The 20771-nt window shown below is 38.9% G+C and overlaps 1 protein-coding gene across 11 annotated transcripts in view; it reads left to right on the forward strand.

Annotated features, from left to right (window-relative positions):
- The first annotated feature begins 1767 nt into the window (after positions 1 to 1767).
- The window catches only part of ccdc9b (coiled-coil domain containing 9B), a 30595-nt gene continuing 11591 nt past the window's right edge, over positions 1768 to 20771 (forward strand). For 2 of the 11 annotated variants that reach the window (XM_077555326.1, XM_077555329.1), the window contains exons 1-10: positions 1768 to 1930; positions 2008 to 2184; positions 3945 to 4052; positions 4212 to 4316; positions 4399 to 4563; positions 6253 to 6411; positions 12891 to 13057; positions 15874 to 15923; positions 15996 to 16058; positions 18584 to 18680. In XM_077555326.1, the coding sequence (XP_077411452.1) occupies positions 1919 to 1930; positions 2008 to 2184; positions 3945 to 4052; positions 4212 to 4316; positions 4399 to 4563; positions 6253 to 6411; positions 12891 to 13057; positions 15874 to 15923; positions 15996 to 16058; positions 18584 to 18680 (1103 nt within the window). In that variant the 5' untranslated portion in view covers positions 1768 to 1918. The other 9 variants (XM_077555327.1, XM_077555328.1, XM_077555332.1 and 6 more) reach the window with 9 other exon arrangements.

The following is a 20771-nucleotide window of genomic DNA, read 5'->3' on the forward strand; positions in this document are numbered from 1 at the left end:
TATTCAGGGTCATGTTGTTCCGATACCGATACAGGTATTACAGTCATTAAGGCAGTGGTATAGGTATCGGTGAGTACTAACAAGTAACATGCCGATACCATTAATTCTGACGCTAATATAGGACTTTGGATGCAGCATCTTGTGTCTTGCTCATGCACGACATTCACTGATGTGTGACATGTTCACTGCATGCTGAACTAAGATATCCTATTGGCCCTTGAATGCTCTGAACCAACGGCAGGACAGAATTTCATGTTGAGAAAAAACAACAACTTAGGTATCGGTATGGTATCGGCATCGGCCGATACCGCAAAGCTGGGTATCGGGGGCTAAAAAACAGTATCGGAACAACACTAGTAAAAAAAGGTGGGGAAAATAGTGATAAGTAGGTGATAAAAAGGACTATGGAGTAGCACAACCACTTTGCTTTGCTTTGTAGCCCTTTACGACCACATATGTCCTTATTTTCCCTCATAAGATTAAATTCAGCATCTCCATTGAGATGGAGGGATTCCCAAAATGAAAATGATAAGCTTCTTCTTCTTTTTTCAAACAAAAAAAATCTGCAAGTGTATTAAATAAGGCTTCAAAATTGTGAAAAATCAAGCCCTTGTCTTGGCTCTCAAACGCTGTGGGCATGTCCACTGAATGTGTGAAGCCACACCCCGCTGATCAATTGTTACTACTTCAGTTAGCATCTTTTTAGCCGACACATCCCTACATCATATTTGACCTATCAACACGGGGCTTTCCACACCACAATGAGAGGTGGTAGCTACCAACTAGCTCATGAGCTAACAGGCTTTCAGGGTTCCTCTTGGCCGGAAGATGGAGGGCAAACTCGTCGATGGCGTCACCTCCTCGCTTGGGGATTTAAGTAATGACACTGAGTTGTTCTGTAAATTGAGGTATGCAGGGAAAATGCATTTTTTTGGGTTGTTGGCAGAGCTGGCTAGCTAGCTATCATGTACGACTACAGCATGCAGCTGCATGCTGTAGTTGTACAAATGGGCCTAGTAATATTAATGGAAAAAAACTTTTTATTTTATTAATTTTTTTACCAATTGTGTCTGATAACCACTGCTGTGAACAATATAGGGCAGGGGTGACTCATGCTCACGTTTTAGCCATGTCTAAAAAAACAAACAGGAAACTGAAATAGTGAAAAACAGTTTAATGCTACATCGCCACAATTTAGCACCGTTACATTTTCTGAAGTCTGCCGTTTTCATCAATTTTCTTCAAACATGTATTACAAGCAGGAGTGTTGCACAATTTGGGCCCTTATTATGAATAATGGACGCAAAGGGGCGGGGCTTCACAGAAGGCTCCCTTCACATTTTTCATCCAGATTGACGCCCTTGGTTACAGGTATGTATTGCTTTCGTTGCTTGAATGTTGTGTTTGTTGTTTTAAAAAATATATATTTTGTCTTTACACATGAATTTTTATAATCCGTTTGTTTTTTCTTTATATACATGTTCGAAATAAAATTGAGGAAAAAAACACATCTCTGAATTCAATTTACTGGGACTTAAAATATAGTATTGAATGTATAAGTACGGCCAAATGATATCTGGGAATATATTCTTGATTTTTTTTTAAACCCAATGAAGAAAAAGTGCTTTCAACCAACATTAAGTATATTATACAGGGGAAAGAGCAAGTGATTTAAAGAGGCTGAGAGCATATGTGATGGAGGGTGGGAGTGTTGGAGAAAGGGAAGGGGAGAGAGGGAGGACAAGCGGGTGGGTGCTGTGAAATCTGTTAACAGGGGAGCTCTGTGTGTTTGCTGGCTGCCTTGGCTGCTTGCCAAACTTGGCTCATTGTGATCAAGGCATGATCGTGGACTCCAGGCAGCCCTCGCCGCCGCCTCGGCTGCTTCGCGTCTGGACCCAGCCTCGCTATCAGCGCTGACATGGAAAGACCTGTGAGTGCCTTGTCTCCCTGCCCGCTCTCTTCCTCTTCCTCTGCCTCTGCCTGCTGCTGGCTTATGCTGTGTCGCAGATTCAGCTGCGGCTGCACGCGAGCGTTTCACTCGTGTTTGGGTCTCTCTGTCCTCATGGAGCTTCTGTAGGTGGCAGACCGCTTGGTATGGAGGACGCCTTGGCAGTTTTCTCTCTGCAGACTCACCCTAGTCCCTCTCGGCCTGCCTGTCTGTACCCCCACCGTGCCTCGGTAGAGGTTTGGTATTGTGTTTACACATTTACGTCACCCTTGCAAAGAAGTAGCTTTATAAACCCAGAAGGGTAGAGCCCCCACAGAGACGAGCAGCTGAGAGTTTGCGGCTGGTGGCAGCCGCAGCCGCTTGACATTGACTTTGCTGAGATTCAGAGTCGGCTCTCTTGCGACTATTCTTGGTGGTATGTCATCATGGTCTGTTGTGTTTGGATTCCCTGACAACTAAAAGCGGTGCAGTATAACTCCTCTCCAGCATGCTGCCTCCCAAAGTGAGTCTCAACTTTTCTCCTAGATTTTGGTAGTTCAAAGAGTCTTTGCCAGTCTTTTCCATTACTCAGATTAGTGGCCGCAAGGGGAAAACCATAAGAATCTTTGCAATGTGATGGTGTGTGCACTTGCATGTAATATTACACAGAAGCAGCTACATCACTGCTCCATTACCGGAGCACTACTCGGGACGGTTACTTTAAGTTACCTGTTAAAAATGGTTAACAATGTAATCCAAGTACCATTATATTAAACTAATGTAACTTTAATACTTTTAATTACTTTTTGATTACTCCAATACCAAATAGGCTAATGAAGACAAAATCAATTAAAATAATATAAAATATAAATGGCTGGTCTTTTCGGTTTTATGAATGTTTAATAGCATGTATAGTTTTGGATAGGGATGGGCAAGTACCAATACTAGATATCAGTATCGGGCCAATACCCAGCCTGTTTCAAGGTATTGCTACTTGTATTTTGTGGCTGTTTTACGATCAGGAAAATTGCCAGTAAGGGAAAATGCTTTATTGGGATATATAGGCATTTCTTTAAAATTATTTGTCATTGTTTGTTTTCTTGGGACAATTTTACGTATCAAAAGTACTAGTGGTATCGGTACTTGGTATCGGTATCGGTGACTACTCAAGTGTACCTAATTATACCTGCAACCAGCAATAGCTTGTAAAAAAAAAAATAAAAATATATATATATATATATATATATATATTAAAAAAAATGTAATAAAAAATTAAAAAGGAGAGCAATGATGACATGTCAAATCGAATGAACAATACTGAGCTCTCCTAAAAAAATAAAAAAAAAAGCAATGGCTTGTAAAAATGACAGAGAATCTCTTAATTATAATTAGGCACAGGGCTACGATCAATACTAATCTTATATTTCATACAAAGTACTTTATATATGAATATATATTCCACATTCCAACAGTAGCTTCAGTGAAGGACTGGCAAAGCATCTCCAGAAAGGAAATTCAGAATTTAGAATGTTCATGAGCTCCAGACATCAGGCACTCATTTCTGCAAACTGTTTTATTCCAAATAGTCAAATGTTATATTTACAAGTATGTTACTTTGTCCAAATTATATAAAATGTTTCATTGACCAAATATTTTCTGGCCCTTAACTCTTATGTCAGCTGTAGCTGCCGTTTTGTAGTTGCTCATGGAATCTTTGGCTAAGGAGCCTATAATTGCGCATGGAAGCATGCCCTGCTTGCCGCATTCATAACATTGAAATGTTTGGGATGTCCTGCATGTGCATTCTCCGCATGTAACTGAGCTGCATAATGAACGCTCCATCTGTGGCTCAATGGGCATGTGACTGTGTGCAATTACATCAGGCGTAGCATTGCACATTCTCCGTTCAATGGGCTATCTGTGATGTAAGGCTGAAGTGGATATATCTACATATATATATACGTCACCTGTTTTACGTTTCATTATTACCGCAGCTGAAAAATGTCCGCCTTTCCAGACACCCTGCGACCCGACGCCCAGAAGGGATCACGAGAGGGACTTAGAGCTGGACAAGAAGATCGAGGCTCTTCGAAGGAAGAACGAGGCGCTCATGAAGAGATACAAGGTGAGGACAAGTTGCCTGCAGCCGAAGAGAGCCGCGCGCCGTCGAGAATTTCACTTGTCGTCATGAGGCGTTAAACTGCGAGGCTCTGAATTTTGTTGAAAGTGTTTGTTCTCTTATATGCTTCCTGATTAGTTATCTATTTGGTCGAGTTGCCTTTAGGAGGTGGAAGAGGACAAGAAAAGAGCAGAAGAAGAAGGAATGGCGCTGCAGAGTCGTAAGGGCAAAACTGATGATCTTACGATCACAGTAAACAAGTCCGCTTCTGTGAGTTGGGACATTATTTAAAGCACCGCCATAATGAAGCTATGGGAATGTTTTACGACTTGTGGTCCAATGTGTGGAGCAGGTCAGTCGCGTGGTGGTGACCAAGTCCTTTAACAGTTGCTCACCTGCTGGGAAAGGACAAGAGGAAGTAGGAGCGGGCCGAGGGGAGGACGTTACTCTGCAGACTGCTGGGAATGTAAGCAGAGGGCACAAGAAGCAGCTCATTGTCACCATGGCTGGCAAAAAGGTGAGTTATGCATTATTTAGAGTGAGTCTAGAAAAGGGATGTGCAATGTGAATGCTGGAGGGGGGCACAGTTTGGTGATCATATTCCCATTTCCACAAAAAAAGAGGACACTTGCCCCGGCCTTGAAATTGTGGTACCAGTCGCAGTTACACAGTGTACTTGACCTCCTATTAGTCACGCAATGCCAACCGGACATTTTCATGAATTTATAAAAGCCCCCGGACGCCCAAACAGGATGTAAGAAAATGGTCTGTTCTCCCAAAAGAGTACATGTTTGGTCACCCTAACTGCTGCGTCATACAGGACCACACATTTCCTAACCAGATGTATGACAGAAATGCCATTTTAAATATGGGCAAAATCCATGCATACATGCAAAATATGTGTTCTTAATATTTTTCACAATACTTTCCTTTTTTCAATGCATGTGTAAAAATTTACTATCTTAACACAGCAACAAAGCAAACAACAAAATAACCACATACTGTGATTTTGATTTTCCACTGCAAAGGGCTGTCTTACCTGAAAATTAGCATTCAAGGATGGCACAAAACTGCTAAACAGCAAACCAACTCAATTAGTGCATTTTTTCCCCACTAAAATCAACTCACTCAAAATGTATCGGCCTATATCATTTAGCTACAGTATTATGTTTGTTTGCATATTTTCATAATTTATAATTCACTTATTATTTATTTTATATGTATTATTATTTATATAATTTATCATTATTAGTCCTGCTCACTTTGTAGTTTAGGGCACTGTAAGACCCCCTGTGTATGCGCAACTCAGAGCCGTATTTAGAGAGAGTTTAGCTAACTCGGCTTTAGCAGGGTACCAAGATGGCGTCAGCCTGTGATTGGTCACGCTGTAATTGGTCAATTGCTGGTCACATGACATATGGACGCCATCTTGTCACCCTGTTGAAACAGAGTTGGCCAAACTCTCTTTATATATGGCTCTGGCGCAACTATGACACGCATGCCATCTAGCGGTGAATTATGATATTACAACTTAAATGAACAGTCGACCCCTGCGTAGTCACGGTTAGGCACCTTGCAGAATGGTATATTCACAATTGTTTTCTTTCTTTCTCTCTTTCTTTTTTTCTTTCTTTCTTTATTTTATTCTGCAAAATACAGTACAGTAAATATATTTGTGCATGTGTCATAATGATTAAAAAAAAAAGTCTTCCCGATCATACAAATCTATTGTATTTTTTTTGTACTTTGAATTTTTTACTTTTAATTCAACACTGTAACTCAGGGCACTTTATTATACACTTGCAGAATCTAATGAGTGCGTGTACAAGAGCTGATTAAAAATTATTTCCAGTGGAATAGAACATCATTCTGAGGAGTGTTTCTAATCTTAATTTAGCGACATGCGACAAAGTTCGTCACAACTATCAGTATGATGCATACAGTTCTGCAAAGCAAAAATAAACATTGTCAAACTTTGTTGCAGATTCAAATCCATATTTTCACCTTGCTGTGACTCAAATATTGCATTTCACTCCCATTTTCAGTTCTCATGTTTGTGATTCACATTACTTCAACATAATTAATTAATACTATAACAATGTCAATCAAACTGTATTTGTATCTTATTAGCTTTTGCAGGTGTACTTATTAAAGTATTGTGACAGTTGACCTTGCCACAGTTATGACATTACCAAACCTTTTCTAGGGTAAAAGAGTGGTGTGTGAGAAGCCTGAGAAGAGGCCAGACCCCTCATGTCTGTCAGATGTCAAGAGCCCAGCTGATGAGGTACAAGCTGGCAGTGCGGAGACGGCATGGATAGGAAAACAACCACATCACATGACCAAGTTGGATGTTACAGCACAGGTTTGTTGCAGACTTGAACTCTTTCCTGATGAGCCATTTAAAAGGCAGCTTCCTCTCTCATGCCCTGTCTGTGTCCCCTCCCATACGTCACCGAGCTGTTTTACATAGGGGCCAGACTGGCCACGCCCCTCCAGCAGTGGTGCACAATAGCTGGCAGACAGGCAGTTTATCAAAGCTGTTACTGGCATGGGACAAGGATAGGAAGGCTATTAATACAGCTGCTGTTGTCTGAAATGTTGATATGCAAATGCGAAACAAACAAGCAAAAAAATCCTAATACATTTCCATGAAACTGTGGCGTAGCTCATAAGAAGAACGCATACATTAGAAAATTCCTCCAAAATGAATATATTTTCTTTCTGCTGCTTAAGTCGTGATTGAACTCATTGCTTCAGAATGCAAATAGCCAAGTCTCGTCTCTCTGTTCCCAACATGATCTTACATAATTGTTCATAAACCAAAATAAAAACAGGCAGACAGATGAATTTAATAGAGGCTCTAAAGTCAAACACAACCTGCTCAAGAATGCTGGTTGACCTCATTGTAAAGAAAGAAAAAAAAGGTACCCTCATAAAACCTTTAAAGGTACTTTGTGGAGTTTGACACTTTTTTACTCATGACCGCCACCTGTGGTCTAAAGTGTAACTGCACTTTTTTCGGTTTCTATCCCAATTGTGTCATACACTAACCCTAAATGTCCCCGGGGATGAGCATGGCGTCAGCCAGACTGGATTCGGGTTTGAATTTCCCACCCTCTCTCTGCGACGTCTTGTGCATTTACTACATTGTGTACGCAAAGAAGGGTGTGTGCAGTTTCATTTTTTGGGCCACAGGTGGCAGTGGCGATTTAAAATTCAATAATTTTTTTTTGCGTTGAGCAGCTTTAATGATGACAAAGTGATTTGGGTCACATATGTGCATATCACGTTTAATTTTTTATCAATATTACTTGGCACAAACGTGTCGAAAGAAGTAAAAAGTAACTCTTTTGTCATGTGTCACAGTGAAAGTATTCTTCTTCCACCAAGATCAAATAAATGAAAATATAATGACTAACCTTGTTGGAGGTAGTGAACCCCAACAGTTTCCTATGCGCATTCACCAAACCCTTCTTTACTTTTGTTTCAAATCCAAGACATATTTATAGCGTTTACTGGAATCTGTAATCCACCTTGAATTCAGAAAGTGTTGTGTTCTTGTATTCCCCATCTCCATGCAGTGTAGGGAAGTGTTTGTTTAGTTATGCTAGATAGCTTGTTCTGCTGGATTAGAATTGCTCATATTGGCATTGCAAATCATATCAACTCTATATTTATAGAGTACTTTAAAAAACAACCACTGCTGTTTTCTTGAGATGGAACTCAGGAGCAGCAGATACAATGAAAACAGCAGAAGCCCCAGAACTGAACCATGTGGAACACCATACGTTCCGTGTGAATTCATATTGCACGTATTCGTTTGACCACTTTCTTTTTTTTTTTGTTGCTTGACATAGTATGAAGGGATAATAAAATATAATAGCATAGTGAACGCTTATCATTAGCTGGTTTGTGCTTCTGTTTTTCACACAACATGAAACTTGAGTGGCACTCACTCTGAAACAGGCTGGTCAATCAATCCAAGGTCTCGAGTCCCCCCTCATGCATGGCCTTGTTATTGACGTGTTGACATGTTAGATGTCACATCAGGTACAAATGATTTTACTGTAGTGTTTAACATTAATGCACTGAGACACACTTGGACTTTAAGTGCCCCCTCGGCCCGGGTGTGAAATGCCACACTGTCACTGACCTTAAGGCGCCCCCCCCCGAGTATGAAGAAACCTTGAGACAGCTGTTCCCTCTCACGTGTACATGCAGCCGTGCTCAGACGCCGGTTAATCACTAAATTGATGCGCAGGCAGCTAATCCTCATCGCCGGCAACAGTGCAGTCTCAGAAGGCGGTACTAAAATACGGGAAGAGCAAGTTGTAGTAACGTGTGATAAATCATATTGTTCTCTATTCTAGTCTCGTTATTCATCTCCTGCGCTGAATCTGCACTTAAATAATAGCAATGGCAGTGTTCACTGTCTGTTTCCAGCTTTTCGTACTTGGAAATAAACAGTTACTGAGAAAGGGGTGTGGCCATCTGGCAGGTTGTAATGTCTTGAAGCAGGCGACTGCTGTCTGTTCACACACTGAGAGTGACAATAGAGGGGAGCGAGGGGAGAAACTGTCTGCTTCCAGCCTCTTATTTCTCTTTCCTTAAGTGGTCTGCTCTTCTCCAGCACGATTGTGTTGCATTGCTCACCGCCCTGAAAAGGCCGATTTGATCTAATTAACATTCGACTGCTTTCTCGCCATGAAAAGGCTCATTATGCAAGCAAAAAGAGAGGTCTGGAGAGTTGCCAGGAAAGGGTCGGAGAGGCAGAGAGTGTGAGACAGAGGACAGATGACAAAAGAAGAAAGGAAAGGTAGAAGAGACTTTTTCCGTGTTTCTGTCAAAAGTGAATTTTTAATGAGGGTTCATTATGACATAGCCTATCTGATATTTGCACCAGAGTTGTGCTTTCAACAATACAATTTGACTCATTTTATTTTTAGTGGCTTGTCCACAAACTGCTGTGATGATGACGTCATTGCAGTGGGAATTTGCAATCAGGTCGCCCCTGCTATGACGCTATTAATCCACTTGGGTGCAGTGTTGCTCCTTATATCTTATCCTTCTTGATTTGATTACAGAATTGATGAGACTCTTATAGATAGATAGATATATAAATAATAATAATAATAATAATAATAGAATTGCATGCTTTTCAGAAACAGAAGAATAAGAGCAGGTGCACTTTTTCTGGTGCGTATGTGCGTCTTGCATGAAACGTCGCTGGAGTAACTCAGAGCTGTCTCGCAGATTAGCAAAGAACAGGCTGAGTGGGGAGGAAGCAGACGCAGGGCTTCAAAGGCCCGCTGTGCAAGTGATGCCAGTTGTGCCCCTGTTGCTTCTCTGCACCTTGCCTCCTTTGCATTCGGCCCAACGGTTGGACAATTGGTACCCTTTGGGAGGTTAAATAATGGGTTCCACCAGTGATTGGCCAGCAATCCAAAAATGTATATTTAGGCTGCTCACAAAAAGGGAGGGATGCACTATAAACTGTGGTGAACTTTATTCAATTAGAATTAGTAAATTTAAAAAGCTCTCTTTATCTTTCTGCTTACATTTTAAAATCACAACACCAAGATGACACGTAAAAATGTATCAACAGCGTCTCACCAATCTGATGCTTAAAGCAGGATATTTTCTGAGGCAAGTGGCGACTGAACTTAAATTGTCAGTGTTATCAGAAGGTTGCAACAGCAATACAGAGAGACTGGAAGAGTCACAGATAGGCATCTCATGGATCAAACACCATGCGGAATTTTGCTGTTCCGCATCTTGTTTAAGTGTTTAATATACTGAAACTCTGCATTCAATGTTAAGAAAATATCAGATTAAGTAAGATGAGCTGTAAAGGTTAAAGTGCATTTTAGGTTTATCCTGGAATGTTTGCTTAATATCCCAACTTTTTGTGTTCTTGTTAATGCAGTAGTCAAATTTCAATTTGGTTTGCTTTTCTAGGAACCCAACAACCTTATTTCACATTGATGGTTGTAATATCATTTTTTTATTCTAATCAAATATTATAATTTTTATTCTTGTAAAATTTGTCACAAAAATGCCACCCAAAAAAGTGTTGCTGCTATGTGAAAAACTTTTATTTTTATTTTTTATTTTTTAACGTTTTTTGGATTAAACTGAATGTTCACATTCAGTTTTGCTATGTGAAAAACACTTACGCCCCCCCCCCCCTTTTTTTTATATATATATATTTTTTTATTTTTGCGTTTTTGGGATGAAACTGAATGCAGACATCCCAAAAACATAAAAAAAAAAAAAAAGCAGTGACAAAGTTGTTACAGCAATAAACATCATAGGGAAAAAAAGTAATACTGTTATGAGAAGTTTTAACAAGTGAATCTCAGAATTCCCATGCAAATGTATACATTAATTATAATAAAACTGTATTTGTTAATAACAGTGCTGCTTGATTATCAAAGAAACCTTTTTTTTTAAGTCATATCGCAGCCCTCCGAGGTTGATACTTGTCAGTGGAAACCGGCCTCTCACATTGTTCTTCATGAAGGCAGTTCATTGACAAGTCATATGTAGCAGGGTGGCCTGGCTTGATAGCAGCAGGCCAGTTGGAACATGCAAGGAGCAACTTCCCTTGTGGTACCCAGAGTCCTTTGGGGTCCAGAGCAGGAGGAGGAGGAGGAGGAGGAGAGGAGCTGGAAAAACAGATGCTATGTTCGTGTTCCAGGAAGGCAACATGTTTACTTGGCTGCGATTGGTACAAACATGAGTGGGAAAACATCACCCTTACTCAGCTGTTTTCTCTCTCTCATATTATTTTTTTTATTGTTGCAGTAAGAATGAACGTGCTGAGAGCAACATTGATTTCCCTTCTTTCCCAGAATCACATCGTTTTCAAAGTTCTCTAAGCGGCAGCGATTGTCTTTTCTGCCTACTTTATATAAATAAAAATAAACACTTTCTCCTCAGAGTTAGCGTTTACATGATTTCCCTCAGTAGCCCGGGTTCACTCCAGGGCTTTTTTAACAAGAGCGCACAGCCTCAGTCCGCTTTGATGTGTTAAAAAGCCTCCATCACATTTCCTTTTAGTATCACACGCAATCCTTTCTGCTCCCATCATTGTAATCAATAAACAGGTTAAGAGTAGAATGTAGGGAGGGGACATAATTGCATTTACTGTACACTGTGCTTTTCCTGGTCTATTATCTCAGCATATTCCATTGTGTGGATTCGCAGTAACAAACACGCAGCTTTTTTTCTATGTGTTTTGTGCAACCCAAAAGGGCATAAACTGGCATCCATGGAGGGACACATCTTCCGCCAAGGCAGCATTGATATGTAGATACATTAATAATGATAATCATAATAATAATAATAGGCTCTAGCACCTTCGCGACCCTTGTAAAGAGAAAATTGATAGGTGCATATAATATAATAATGATAATAATTATTATTATTATTCGGAAAATGGATGGATGAATAATAATAAAATCTCATTTTGAACACCACCCTACAATGCCGTTGCTGTTAATCTATCTTAGAGACGAGATGCACTCCTTTTTTTGCGATGGCCCATGTTTATCAGATTGTTTTCTTCCGCTCCACTGCACTGTTTAGTGCATATTAGCGTGAGTAACGCTTCAAATGTGCTCTAATAAAAATTAAATGTCACGAGTGTTTATGCTGCTCTTTAGCCGATGCGCCATTACTATTAAGTCGGCGCTATACCGTGATTTTAATCTACATTTAAGTACAACTGTAATTTTTAGGTCAAACATAATCCATTTTCTTTCTGAAGCAATATTTTTCTTTTCTATTATTAAACAAGTGTAATGAATGCATTGTGCACTCACCTTAACTTGACAAGAGACAGACATGGTGACAAATGTACAAATGGAAATGTGTGCTAGCTGGATGGATAAACTTGTGCAGATGTGCAAGTTACCCATGCCATTGGCACTAACACATAACCATACCATCACAGTTGCTGGCTTTTGGACTTTGAGAACAATCTGGATGGTCCTTTTGCCATTTGGCCCAGAGGACACGACATTGATGATTTGTGTATATGTGGACTCGTCAGACCACAGCACACCGATTGACTTCATATCGGCAGCATTTTTGGGTGCTGTTGATAAATGGCTTTCATTTTGCATGGTAGTGTTTTAAATTGCATTTGTAGATGTAGTAACAAATTACGTTAACTGACTTTTTTCTGACGTGTTCCCGAGCCCATGCGGCAATATCCTTTAAATAGTAATACTGGTTTGCAATACAGTGGCGCCTGAGGGGTCAAAGGTCATTGGCATTTAATGTTGGTCTTCTGCCTTGCCGCTTACGTGCATAGATTTATCCAGATTCTTTGAATCTTTTGATGATATTACGGACCTTAGATAATGAAATCTCTAAATGCTTTGTTCTTAAACTGCTGGACTATTTGCTCACGCAATTGTTCACTAAGTGGTGAACCTCACCCCATTCTTGATTGTGAGCAAATGAGCCTTTCAGGGTTGCTCTTTGCTCAACTTTCCCAGTCTTTTGTCACCCCTGTCCCAGTTGTTTTGAAACTTGTCATCAAATTCAAAACTTGAGAACATTTATTTATTTATATTAAACGTTCCTCAACTTGAACATTAAATATCTTGATACTATAGATTGAAAAGGATGTTCCAAAACATTGTCCATCCATCCATCCATTTTCTTGGCCGCTTTTTCCTCACTAGGGTCGCGGGGGTTCCAAAACATTGTATTCTGTTTATATTTGTTTTACACAGCGTTCTAATGTCATTCGAATTGGGTCAATCCAATCCACCCGGGATTATCTTTTTATACTTGCAAAAGTGCTAAGCTGTTTTTTTCTGTGTCAAGGAGCTGGAAATCACAGACCTCAACATCCCCACATCGAAGGAGGAGCAGAAGGAGTACCTGCAGTGGAAAAAGGAGCGCGAGAAGATTGACAAGGAGAGAGTGGCGCGTCACAAGAATGCCAAGGGACAGTGGAGGAGGGCATGGGACATAGACAAAACAGAGAACATGTAAGATTCCTTACCTGTGCTGCACTCATTATTATGTTTGTTGCCTCTCATGTAATGTGCTTTTAGGTGTGCAATGGCTTGTCAATGGGCTGGAACATGTTCAGACAGTGTGTATTGTTTAGCGCCATTTAAATAATAATGAATTAAAAAAAATCCACTATCACTATTATTTTTAACTCTTTTACTGCCAAAGACGTTAAATGACGTTCTGCAAAAACCTACGGAGGAGCGCCAAAGACGTTAAAAGACGTCCACCCAGGGGGAAACGGGTGGAGTAAAGCCTTGCCCAGCTGTGGTGAAAGTTTCAAACAGGTCTAGTGAGCCTAATGACTATTTTTGGCCCCTAGAGGGCAGCGATGACTCTCTTTTGACAAGATTGGGTAGGCGTCAGTAGAAGACGTGAGGCGGAGCTAGAGGGGACAATGGCTGGGGAAGGGAAGAGAACATGGCGACCGGTTTGCAAGCAGCTCACGCTTGAGCATTTTTTTTCAAATACGAAAAGCATCGACCAACGCTAAAGAGCACATTGATGACGACGATGATCATCATCGATGATGATGATGGTGACTCCGAGGTTGGAAGCGTTGACGCGGCAGTAGAAGACGTGAGGCGGAGCTAGATGGCTGAGGAAGCGAACAATGGCGACTCGTTGCAAGCAGCTCACACTTGGGAATTTTTTTCAAAGACGAAAGGCATCGACCAACGCTAAAGAGCACATTGATGACGATGATGATCATCATCGATGATGATGATGGTGACTCCGAGGTTGACGCCGAAGTTGGAAGCGCTGACGCGGCGGCTATGACGACGTCATAAAGGTTCACGGGCTAGCGATGCTAACACCGGAAAACGCGGAGCACAACCGAGCACGCTCAGGCGGACGTTCAATTGGACGACGAAGAGTACCCCGAGTCCAATGCATATTCATCGGAGGAGTGGGTACAGTCTGCTACTTGCTATTCCCCGGAAAAAAAGGCCGTCAAGAAAGTGTAACGTCTGCACGCGAAACGGACAATCGAAGTGAAACGTATCTGTTGTGCAAATCCTGCTCCCTCTCCTTGCACGCAGGGCAGTGTTACAAAAAGAAAAACTATTTGAAACATCCACATAATTGTAAATAGTACCACAGTTGCACACATTTGTAAATAGTTTGCGAAATTGTTTTGTCAAATTGTTACACTATTGAATGGAAATAAACGTATTTTGCAATCCAAAAACACTTTTTCATTGTTGGTGAAAGCGTTTTACAGAAGTAAAGCACTATTTAGGTGTTTGTGGCATCATTCATGGACAAAAAGAAGTGTAGAATTCACTAGAGTGCATGAAATAACATAGTTTCACAAAAAGCTCTTTTTCTCCGCTTTTTGTTTCAAAACAGAGCATTTCGCTGTAACTAACCATTTTCTATTGTTGATTACTGAAGAACGGAATAAGGTAGAAACAAACTTTTTTTTTCTGATGAAATATGAGAGTTCACTCTTTCATTTGGTAGTATGTGTGTTTCCATAGTCCAAACACAACATTTTCTGTGGACCTTGAAAGATCAGTCAAAATGCTTAAATCGGCTGGCACTGGCGACATCCCGTTTCTGAAAACGTCTGGCAGTCAAAGAGTTAATAATATACAAAAATAAAAAAGTTCTATCACATCACCGTACATTTTTACATTTGTTTGTACTCATAAGGTCTAGTAATCGTTAATTAAATAGGTCGTGATGCGCCTAGAGGCTGACATATTTTGCCGCTATCTTACCCAAAGGAGAAGAACTTTGCTAACGTAGTTAGCCTCTGGTGGTTTTCGCAGCTAGTGACCAATTGGTCAACCGCCGCTTACTATCCACAGCTGAGGCCAGTAGGTGGTCGATGCTGAGTCCCTCTTCCCGCTTGTCTCTCTCTACTTTGCCCTCACTAGCTTTTGCTAGCTTCTCCCGCTAGCCTCTCTTGTTAGCCGTTCCAGCTAGTTCTTGTTAGCCGCTCTTGTTACCTGCTTCCCGTGAGTTCTTGCTAGCCACTCCTGCTGCTCCTGCTTGCTTGTTATATATATATATTTTTTTTTTACAAAAAAATATTTACCAAAAAATTATGTGTTAGTGTTTGAATGTTAAGCTTGAATACATTTTTGATGTATGAAAAGATGAAATTGGTTTAAATTCTTCATTTCTTTTCATATTGGTACAAAATGAAAGCCAAACCTTTTATGATGCTTTAATTTATAATAGATGAGCTGATAAGTTTGTTAAGCACTGTATTAGCGACAGTAATGTGTTTTAATTGATAAAGTAGTTCTTGTGATTTTAAAATGAGCCAATTAGCAGCTTGTGGGACATGTGTTTTTAAACTCATATATTATGCATTTACTAGCGCAGCGGGTGTAGAAGACAACAATTGATTTCAAACAAGACACTTGGTACTCGTAGCACAGCGAATGAATGTACTGTTTAGGGAAGCATCAAAATGTAAAGAGACAAGGGAGGAGCAGCTATTTTAAGCCAAGGGATGAGGGATGGAATGCCTTACCTTATTTGGTGAGGCTTAAACGAGGACCACCAGGAGGAACAGAAAACATTTGTGTCTGATTCACCAATTGTTGAGATGGTATTAGTGAGCTGACAAAGCATAACTTCATCATGATGCACTTTCATTTCTTAAATTCTTGTTACATAAATACACGACAATTATCTGCTAAGTTGAATAAATGCTCAATGAGTTAAGTATGACGAATCGCTTAAATGGAGAAAGAGAATTTATATTCACTGAGCTAAACATAATCTCTTGACCCTTTTAAACTGATCAACTAAACTGAACTTTTGTCTGTAGGTTTTTAGACAAATCGCTTCCTGACAGAGATTGGGTGCCTCCAAGTAGAGGTGAGATTGTTGCAACCTGATTATGTTCTATGACTGTTGTTTTACTTCCATCCTTCTTTTTCATGTTAACAGGAGGACGAAGCACCAGAAGAGGACAGCATAGGTCTGGTGCTGACACACGAGGTAACTGTCGAGGTAAAGCTGTTTTGCCTATTCAGTATTTAACAATTGATGGTTTGTAAGTATAAATAAAATAATAAATACAAGTATTTGGGTAATCAACTTGTAGAATCAAACGACTCAAACTATAGGAAGTATTTGAATATGGTAGTTCTCTGATATACCATTGGAATGATTATATACATTTGGTGTTAATTAAACATAATAAACTGTCGGGATATCTAATTGACAGAATAAATGCACTCGGGTTATTGGGAGGGTTGGGGTTGAATTATGGCAACAATTTAAAATCTGTTCATTTAAATGAGCTCCATAAAGTATTTAACATACTAAAATATTGAATAGTGGGCTCTGGAGGTTCTACAGATTTTTATAAATGTAGTACCCAGCAGGAGGTGGTGGCTTTATAAATAAATACTCAATTTAGACAAAGCAAAGAGAATTAAATTATGCATTATAACTTATTCTTGAACAACCGGCAAAAGCTGCTTAAGGGTTGTTAAAGAGGGAGCGGCCATTTAGCATTGATTGATGTCTAAGTAAGAGTTTAACAATTAAAACCATTGTGTGGAGAGAAAAGTCTTAGGCTCCCTTTCATTTTTAAATGAATGGCCAATAAGTAATTAGAACCCGCGACTCGCAGTTCCGAGGTTTGTGGTTCGGATGTCAGTTCCGACCTTTCTGTGTGGACTTTGCATGCTTGTGTGTGATTTTTCTTTGTACTTCCACATTACAAAAGCATTCATGGTAGATTAATTGAACGATCCCATGCCATTAAAATCACATTTTCCGCCCACTATTTTATGCATAATATAGGTCAAAATGAATGTATGACCTGGTTTAGGTTGGACATCTATGTGATTTATTGATTGTATGCAATAGCTGATCACAGTATAAAAACGAGCCAATGAGTTTTCAGGCGTTGTTGTGATGTAGAATTGTAACCCACCTAAATGGCTTCAATTTATTTTGAGAGAAATTCCTCTGCATTTTGGAACCAGAATGCTAATTTCTAACTCACTTTGTAAACATATGCAAATACATTTTGTAGAGCGATGTAAAGCTTACAAATAATACTTATATAATACTTACTACTAATAATTATGTTAGAAATGTCATATGCACCTGTGGGTGAAATAGCAAAGCTTGTAGTTTCTGTTGCCAAAATGTGTGAGTGATGTATTTACTTCTCCGGGGACATTCAAGTTGAATGTAATAATTAATAATTAAATAATGAGCTGACAAGGATCAACATTAGTGACGTCGCTATGAATGCTTGGCTGCCACAAGCCAGCTAACTTTTCCAATAGTGTCCCCCAGCCAGCTATCATGATTATAAGTGTAGATAAATTACTATATAAGTTCACTACATATACCACAGACACTGATATACAGCATACTACCATATAGAGCAATGCTCTTTTCGATATTCCAATTAACTCATTCACTGCCATTGATTGCTCTAAACGTCAAAAATTATTTTTTAACTATTTCTATTAGTTTAACATTGTTTCCCACTTTTGTTAACAAGAGTATGTAAACCTAGAAATTTCTTTTTTATTATACACTTAGGACAGATATAAAATTATTGATTAATCGTGAGTTAACTGGTGAAGTCATACGATTAATTACGATTAAAATTTTTAATCACCTGACGCCCCGAATATTTAATTCATTCACTGCCATTGACGGCTATAGACGTCAAAAATTCATATGAACTATTTCTATTAGTTAAATTTTTTTTCCACTTTTGTTAACAAGAGTGTGAAAAACTATTTTTTTATTGTACATTTAGAACAGATATAAAATTTGTGATTAATCGTGAGTTAACTGGTGAAGTCATGCGATTAATTACAATTATTAATTTGAATCGCCTGATGCCCCTAATTTTTAATAATCTTTTCTTTTTTTTAAAAAATAGCGTCAGGTGATTAATTTTTTAAAATTGTAATTAATCACATGACTTCAATAATTAACTCACGATTAATCACAAATTTGATATCTGTTCTAAATGTACAATCATTTTCTTTTTTAAGTTTTCATACTCTTATTAATAAAAGTGGAAAAATGTAAAACTAATAGAAATAGTTCAAATGAATTTTTGACGTCTATAGCCGTCAATGGCAGTGAATGAGTTAATAATCTTTTTTTAAATGAATTTATGGCAGTGAATGAGTTAAGGAGAGTAGTGATCTATTAAAAGCATTGTTATTGAAAAATGCTTTGGACAAACAAGAATTGCTTAAAAAAAAGGGAAAAACGAAGAAAAAAAAGGTGTTACGGGGTTTCCAACCGAAATTATCTTGCAAACCTGATAAAAGGGCAACAAAGATTATTTGAGAAAAACAGGTATGGCGTGGCACCTTTGAAAACTATAGTTTAATGTGTCCATATACTGTGAATAGTTATTTGTCTAATGTCTATATATTGTTAGCTCCAGCTCATCTGCAACTCTAATGAGGAAATATTGAAAATGGATGGAATATATCTTGAGGGCCAAAAATTGTCTCCTGCTGACAGTGACTTTTCATTTGTCGTAGGTCATGAGAAGCGAGGCAAAGACAAGTCAACTAAAAACGTTCAAGTAATGAGCAGCAATGCAAAAGGCAAAGATCGTCTGACTGGAAGAGCCAGAAGGTCAGTGTAACAGCTCTGACATCTTATTTTAAAACCAGCTTGCACGCAAACAAACAACACCCGGATGAATAAATTAATTCGACCATTGGGATACGGAACGTCTCACACAACATGGGAGGACATCTTTTTTCCGCACTGTGCGCTCAAACATAAATTCCCAAGGATGTGGTGATTGTTGAACAGTAGTGGCAGCTGATTAAATATCCCTGAAGACTTCATTCATCTCGCTATGTTCTTTGTCGCTGTAGCTTTGCTCTGTTGTGAAATGTTCTTGTGTGTTGATGGCATGGAATCGAGAATCATTCACATCTGAAGGGCATTATGAATTTCCTTTTCTTTCTTTTTTTTTTTTTTTTTGAAGATATTGTTTTATTTATTTTCATAGAGTAGCACTTGGGAAAATAAGACTTTTTTCCCCAAAATATGTTCTATGCACCCCCATTAGTCGCAACATGACATTCTGGTTAATATTGTGTTTATGGAATATGAATTAAGCAGCCAAATTCACCCGTTTATAGCCATCACAGGGGGCGGCCATTTTGCCAACTGCTGTCGACTGAAAATGACATCACAGTTGCTCAAGGCTCATGTAATGACCAATCACCGCTCAGCTTGCGAATGTCACGTGACCAAACTCAGACAACAGGTGAGCCGTGAACAGATATAATGTTTGTGATTAATTGTGAGTTAACTAGTCATGCGATTAATTACGATTACAAATTTTAATCACCTGATGCCCCTAATTTTTCTTTAAAAAAATATATATATATATATATATATATATATATATATATATATATATATATATATATATATATATATATATATATATATATTACATTTTTAATAATGTGTTGTTTTTTTTTAAAGAAAAAAATATTTAAAATTAGGGGTGTCGGGAGATTAAAATTTTTAAACGTAATTAATCGCATGACTTCACTAGTTAACTCACGATTAGTCACAAATTTTACATCTGTTCTAATACAAAAAAATTCTAGATGTTTATACTTTTGTTAACAAAAGTGGGAAAAAATGTTAAACTAGAAATAGTTCAAATGAATTTTTGACGTGTATAGCCGTCAATGGCAGTGAATGAGTTAAGCTGTGCGAACGCCCGCTCCCGATAGGTGGACTGATTTCACACTCGCTCACGTATATATATATATATATATAATTACATTTTTAATAATGTGTTGTTGTTTTTTTAAAGAAAAAAATATTTAAAATTAGGAGTGTCGGGAGATTAAAATTTTTAAACGTAATTAATCGCATGACTTCACTAGTTAACTCACGATTAGTCACAAATTTTACATCTGTTCTAATACAAAAAAATTCTAGGTGTTTATACTTTTGTTAACAAAAGTGGGAAAAAATGTTAAACTAGAAATAGTTCAAATGAATTTTTGACGTGTATAGCCGTCAATGGCAGTGAATGAGTTAAGCTGTGCGAACGCCCGCTCCCGATAGGTGGACTGATTTCACACTCGCTCACGTTTGGCTGCTGTAAATTAAAGACAAATAAAAAGTTAACAGTTACTCAAAACAGCTTTGTATATGTAGACGTGTCTTTCTGCCGCCCGCGTAGAGCGCATATCAGGCTTTTGATGACGTATGAATCGGATTCGTGCGGATGAGCGTTCACACTGCAGACATACATACATATCCGATTTATATCCACATACGAAAGAGGCCCAGGTCGGGTGTGAAAAAAATGGGAATTGAACCGTTCACACTGCATGAAAAAAAAAAATGCTGCTATTTTTGTAGCTGTGCTGAGGATCGCTCGAAAATGGACAATGGGCCGTAGTTTGGACACCATTGTTGTAACTGGTTCTACATTTCTTTCTCTTTATTGTATTCTTTAATTTTAATAAGGATCAAATGCTATACAGAGGTGTGCCTAGAACAATTTTATAGACAAATGACACTATTTACAGTCTCAGCGGAGAGTTGTTTGGGGGGGGGGGGTCTTCTTCCTAGGGGCTTAACAAAATAATTGCAAAGCACCACATTAGCCTCATGGGGCGGGGAATTGGATGTTTGGACACAATTTGAAAAGTTACCCACTCATGGCTATGAGTTATTTTGAGG

Source organism: Vanacampus margaritifer, chromosome 1 (genome assembly GCF_051991255.1).
Source record: "Vanacampus margaritifer isolate UIUO_Vmar chromosome 1, RoL_Vmar_1.0, whole genome shotgun sequence".
NCBI classification, from domain to species: Eukaryota; Metazoa; Chordata; class Actinopteri; order Syngnathiformes; family Syngnathidae; genus Vanacampus; species Vanacampus margaritifer.